General features: G+C 69.8%; 1 protein-coding gene across 1 annotated transcript in view; it reads left to right on the top strand.

Moving 5' to 3' along the window:
- The first annotated feature begins 842 nt into the window (after positions 1 to 842).
- Positions 843 to 6,108, top strand: part of CACNA1F (calcium voltage-gated channel subunit alpha1 F) — an 81,210-nt gene continuing 75,944 nt past the window's right edge. The window contains exons 1-3 of the mRNA XM_030548246.1: positions 843 to 941; positions 5,128 to 5,267; positions 5,419 to 5,561. Coding sequence (XP_030404106.1) covers positions 858 to 941; positions 5,128 to 5,267; positions 5,419 to 5,561 — 367 coding nt within the window. The 5' untranslated portion in view covers positions 843 to 857. The remainder of the gene's footprint in view (positions 942 to 5,127; positions 5,268 to 5,418; positions 5,562 to 6,108) is intronic.

The following is a 6,108-nucleotide window of genomic DNA, read 5'->3' as shown; positions in this document are numbered from 1 at the left end:
AGGTGGGGGGCTGGTGAGAGGCCGACAGGAGTGCAGGGGGCGTAGGGCTTCAGCTGAGCTAAGAGGATAACCCCCACCCCACTGGCTTCATTGCCCCCCAAACTCAGGATGTCAGAGTCAGTGGAGAACGGGAGGGGTAAGTGACTCACATGGGGGGGGACCGGAGAGGGAGGCAGGGGTCGGGGGGGCTCCATGGGGGGACACATACATTGACCCCCCCTCCAGTGCCCAGCACCCTTTGGGCCCCCTGTTGGCACTAGGAGAGGGGTTTATGGAGGGGTTGGGGGGCTGTGGGGGGCATGGAGGAGGCAGGGGAGCCTCATGGGGCAGGGCGGGGGACTCTGGCAAGGGGGCTGGGATCCCCATGGGGGGCGGGAGAGGGCAGGGGTCTCTGTGGGGGGAGGGGTCTCTGGGGTCACTGCAGGGGGGCGCACCCTGACCCCTCTCCTCTCTGCCCCGCAGCGGTCGTCCCCCTCGACAGCCCGGGATGGGCGGCGGAGGCCGGAGGGCCAGGGGCCGAGGCTGGCAGCCCCCCGCCCACCCCCCGCCGGCGCTTGCCCTCCACCAAGCACAAGTCTCAGGGCAGCCCCACGGTGCCACGTTCCCCCCGGGCCCTCTTCTGCCTCCGGCTCAGCCACCCCCTGCGCCAGGCCGCCATCAGCATCGTGGAGTGGAAGCATCCGCCCGCCGGGGGCTGGGGAGGGGACGGGGGCTCGGGGGGCTGAGGGGGGTGGGGGGAAAGTGGAAATGTAGGGGGGCCACACGGGCTGAGGGAGGGGGAACAGGGGGGAGAGGCCCCCCCGGTTCGGATCCTTAACCCACCGCCCTGCCCCAGGCCCTTCGACATCCTCATCCTCATGACCATCTTCGCCAACTGTGTGGCCCTGGGGGTCTATATCCCCTTCCCCGAGGACGACTCCAACACCACCAACCACGACCTGGTGAGCCCCCGAACCCCAGCGTCCGACTCCCCCTCCCCCTGCCCAGAAACCCCACTGCCCTCCCAGAGCCGGGAGAGAACCCCGGCGTCCGGCTCCCCCTCCCTGCTCTGCCCAGCAACCCCACTGCCCTCCCAGAGCTGGGAGAGAACCCCGGCGTCCGGCTCCCCCTCCCCCTGCCCAGCAACCCCACTGCCCTCCCAGAGCTGGGAGAGAACCCCGGCGTCCGGCTCCCCCTCCCCCTGCCCAGAAACCCCACTGCCCTCCCAGAGCTGGGAGAGAACCCCGGCGTCTGGTTCCCCCTCCCTGCTCTGCCCAGCAACCCCACTGCCCTCCCAGAGCCGGGAGAGAACCCCGGCGTCCGGCTCCCCCTCCCTGCTCTGCCCAGCAACCCCACTGCCCTCCCAGAGCTGGGAGAGAACCCCAGCGTCCGGCTCCCCCGACCCTCTGCCTAGCAACCCCACTGCCCTCCCAGAGCCAGGAGAGAACCCCAGCGTCCGGCTCCCCCGACCCTCTGCCTAGCAACCCCACTGCCCTCCCAGAGCTGGGAGAGAACCCCGGTGTCCGGTTCCCCCGACCCTCTGCCTAGCAACCCCACTGCCCTCCCAGAGCTGGGAGAGAACCCCGGTGTCCGGCTCCCCCTCCCCCTGCCCAGCAACCCCACTGCCCTCCCAGAGCCGAGAGAGAACCCCGGCGTCCGGTTCCCCCGACCCTCTGCCTAGCAACCCCACTGCCCTCCCAGAGCTGGGAGAGAACCCCGGTGTCCGGCTCCCCCTCCCCCTGCCCAGCAACCCCACTGCCCTCCCAGAGCCGAGAGAGAACCCCGGCGTCCGGTTCCCCCGACCCTCTGCCTAGCAACCCCACTGCCCTCCCAGAGCTGGGAGAGAACCCCGGCGTCCGACTCCCCCTCCCCCTGCCCAGCAACCCCACTGCCCTCCCAGAGCTGGGAGAGAACCCCAGCGTCCGGCTCCCCCGACCCTCTGCCTAGCAACCCCACTGCCCTCCCAGAGCTGGGAGAGAACCCCGGTGTCCGGCTCCCCCTCCCCCTGCCCAGCAACCCCACTGCCCTCCCAGAGCTGGGAGAGAACCCCGGTGTCCGGCTCCCCCTCCCCCTGCCCAGCAACCCCACTGCCCTCCCAGAGCCGAGAGAGAACCCCGGTGTCCAGCTCCCCCGACCCTCTGCCTAGCAACCCCACTGCCCTCCCAGAGCTGGGAGAGAACCCCGGCGTCCGGCTCCCTCTCCCATCTGCCCAGCAACCCCACTGCCCTCCCAGAGCTGGGAGAGAACCCCGGCGTCCGACTCCCCCTCCCCCTGCCCAGCAACCCCACTGCCCTCCCAGAGCTGGGAGAGAACCCCAGCGTCCGGCTCCCCCGACCCTCTGCCTAGCAACCCCACTGCCCTCCCAGAGCTGGGAGAGAACCCCGGTGTCCGGTTCCCCCGACCCTCTGCCTAGCAACCCCACTGCCCTCCCAGAGCTGGGAGAGAACCCCAGCGTCCGGCTCCCCCTCCCCCTGCCCAGCAACCCCACTGCCCTCCCAGAGCTGGGAGAGAACCCCGGCGTCCGGTTCCCCCTCCCTGCTCTGCCCAGCAACCCCACTGCCCTCCCAGAGCCAGGAGAGAACCCCGGCGTCCGGCTCCCCCTCCCTGCTCTGCCCAGCAACCCCACTGCCCTCCCAGAGCTGGGAGAGAACCCCGGCGTCCGGCTCCCCCTCCCCCTGCCCAGCAACCCCACTGCCCTCCCAGAGCCAGGAGAGAACCCCGGCGTCCGGCTCCCCCTCCCTGCTCTGCCCAGCAACCCCACTGCCCTCCCAGAGCTGGGAGAGAACCCCAGCGTCCGGCTCCCCCGACCCTCTGCCTAGCAACCCCACTGCCCTCCCAGAGCCAGGAGAGAACCCCGGCGTCCGGCTCCCTCTCCCATCTGCCCAGCAACCCCACTGCCCCCCCAGAGCCAGGAGAGAACCCCGGCGTCCGGCTCCCTCCCCTCCACTCTGCCCAGCAAACCCCACTGCCCTCCCAGAGCCGGGATAGAACCCCGGCGTCCGGCTCCCCCTCCCTGCTCTGCCCAGCAACCCCACTGCCCCCCCAGAGCCAGGAGAGAACCCCGGCGTCCGGCTCCCCCGACCCTCTGCCCAGCAACCCCACTGCCCTCCCAGAGCCAGGAGAGAACCCCGGCGTCCGGCTCCCCCGACCCTCTGCCCAGCAACCCCACTGCCCTCCCAGAGCCGGGAGAGAACCCCGGCGTCCGGCTCCCCCTCCCTGCTCTGCCCAGCAACCCCACTGCCCTCCCAGAGCTGGGAGAGAACCCCAGCGTCCGGCTCCCCCGACCCTCTGCCTAGCAACCCCACTGCCCTCCCAGAGCTGGGAGAGAACCCCGGTGTCCGGTTCCCCCGACCCTCTGCCTAGCAACCCCACTGCCCTCCCAGAGCCAGGAGAGAACCCCGGCGTCCGGGTCCCCCGACCCTCTGCCCAGCAACCCCACTGCCCTCCCAGAGCTGGGAGAGAACCCCGGTGTCCGGCTCCCCCTCCCCCTGCCCAGCAACCCCACTGCCCTCCCAGAGCTGGGAGAGAACCCCGGTGTCCGGCTCCCCCTCCCCCTGCCCAGCAACCCCACTGCCCTCCCAGAGCCGAGAGAGAACCCCGGCGTCCGGTTCCCCCGACCCTCTGCCTAGCAACCCCACTGCCCTCCCAGAGCTGGGAGAGAACCCCGGCGTCCGACTCCCCCTCCCCCTGCCCAGCAACCCCACTGCCCTCCCAGAGCTGGGAGAGAACCCCAGCGTCCGGCTCCCCCGACCCTCTGCCTAGCAACCCCACTGCCCTCCCAGAGCCAGGAGAGAACCCCGGCGTCCGGCTCCCCCGACCCTCTGCCCAGCAACCCCACTGCCCTCCCAGAGCCAGGAGAGAACCCCGGCGTCCGGGTCCCCCGACCCTCTGCCCAGCAACCCCACTGCCCTCCCAGAGCCAGGAGAGAACCCCGGGGTCCGGCTTCCCCTCCCTGCTCTGCCCAGCAACCCCACTGCCCCCCCAGAGCCGAGAGAGAACCCCGGCGTCCGGCTCCCCCTCCCTGCTCTGCCCAGCAACCCCACTGCCCTCCCAGAGCCAGGGGAGAACCCCAGCGTCCGGTTCCCCCGACCCTCTGCCCAGCAACCCCACTGCCCTCCCAGAGCTGGGAGAGAACCCCAGCGTCCGGCTCCCCCTCCCCCTGCCCAGCAACCCCACTGCCCTCCCAGAGCTGGGAGAGAACCCCGGCGTCCGGCTCCCCCCGCCCTGCTGTGCCCAGCAACCCCACTGCCCTCCCAGAGCCAGGAGAGAACCCCAGCGTCCGGCTCCCCCTCCCCCTGCCCAGCAACCCCACTGCCCTCCCAGAGCCAGGAGAGAACCCCGGCGTCCGGCTCCCCCGACCCTCTGCCCAGCAACCCCACTGCCCTCCCAGAGCCAGGAGAGAACCCCGGCGTCCGGCTCCCCCTCCCTGCTCTGCCCAGCAACCCCACTGCCCTCCCAGAGCCAGGGGAGAACCTCAGCGTCCGGCTTCCCCGACCCTCTGCCCAGCAACCCCACTGCCCTCCCAGAGCCGGGAGAGAACTCGGGCGTCCGGCTCCCTCCCCCAATCTGCCCACCAGCCCCCACTGCCCTCCCAGAGCCGGGCGAGAATCCCGGGGTCCGGCTCCCCCCCTGATCTGCCCACCAGCCCCCACTGCCCTCCCAGAGCCAGGCGAGAACCCCGGCGTCCGGCTCCCCCTCCTCTCTGCCCAGAAACCCCACTGCCCTCCCCGGTGTCCAGGCTCCCAGCCCCCCGGCAGCCCCTGTGAACCCCTTGGCATCACCTGGACATTGAGTTTAGCCTCATTAAGAGCTACGAGCTAATGAGTGTCCTTAGCAAGCCGCTGGTTCCTGGGCAGAGTCATGGGAACAGGAAGGAATTAGCTGCGGGGGGGCTGGGGGAGTCGTCGGCGCAAAGCCAGGACCATCCTGCACCTTCGTTCCTCCGCATGGGATTGTCCACCCCCTCCCCCACTGCCACCACCAGCCCCTGCAGGCTCGGGGCCTGCCCGGACGCCGGGGTTCCCCCGCCCCGGACACCTGGGTTCATTCTCTAGGGTGCAGGGGGCGTTGGGGTGTAGGTGGCTCACGGCCGGGGGTTGGTGCTGCCCGGATGGCTGGGTTCAATCCCCGTCTCCCCCGCCCCGACAGGAGCAGGTGGAATACGTCTTCCTCATCATCTTCACAGTGGAGACGTTCCTGAAGATCATCGCGTACGGGCTGGTCCTGCACCCCAGCGCCTACATCCGCAACGGCTGGAACCTGCTGGACTTCGTCATCGTGGTGGTGGGGTGGGTCCCCACGGCCCCAGCAGCCGAGCCCCCCGTCCCCGTTCCCCTGCTGGGCCCCTGCCTCTCACCACTGCCCCGCTGGGCCCCCGCCGGGCCCCTCCTCCCTCTTCCCCAGCCCTTGGTGCCCCCTCACCTGCCCGCCCTCCCGCAGGTTGTTCAGCGTGGTCTTGGAGCAAGCATCCCACAAGCCCGGGGACGCCCACCACATGAGCGGGAAGCCGGGCGGCTTCGACGTCAAAGCCCTGCGGGCCTTCCGTGTCCTCCGGCCCCTGCGCCTCGTCTCCGGCGTCCCCAGTAAGGACCGGGCCCAGCCGGCACACGCAAGCCCTGGGGGCCGGGCACTGCAGCGTGGGGGCCGGGGCTGCAGGGTTGCGGTGTGCTGCACTGCAGGAGTTGTGTTGAGATGAATGATGCCCTAGGACGCTGTCTCACTGCACAGTGGTGCGTTGCAGTGCACGGCTTCTCCTTGGACAGTAGTGCATTACACTGCACACTGCACGTCAGGGAGTTGCAGTGTGTATTCTCTCACTGCGCAGCGGTGGAGTGTACTGCATTTTGCATGGGGTGACACTGCACAGTGGTTTCTCTCACTGCCCGCGGTGTCATTGTGCAGTGCTGCATTACACTACAAGCCATTCATTTGCACCCTGATCTCTTGCATTGCAACCCATTTTGCTGCAGTGTTGCATTTCACTGCATTCTTATGAAGTTGTGCTGCCCCACGACGTATGGCACTGCACGGTGTGAGGTTGCAGTGCCCCACGGCATGTGGCACTGCACGGTGTGAGGTCGCGCCACCCCATGGCATGTGGCACTGCACGGTGTGAGGTCGCACTGCCCC

The sequence above is a fragment of the Gopherus evgoodei genome, unplaced genomic scaffold (genome assembly GCF_007399415.2).
Source record: "Gopherus evgoodei ecotype Sinaloan lineage unplaced genomic scaffold, rGopEvg1_v1.p scaffold_91_arrow_ctg1, whole genome shotgun sequence".
NCBI classification, from domain to species: Eukaryota; Metazoa; Chordata; order Testudines; family Testudinidae; genus Gopherus; species Gopherus evgoodei.
Note: the sequence above shows the minus strand (reverse complement) of the source record. Positions and strands in the feature narration are given on the sequence as shown.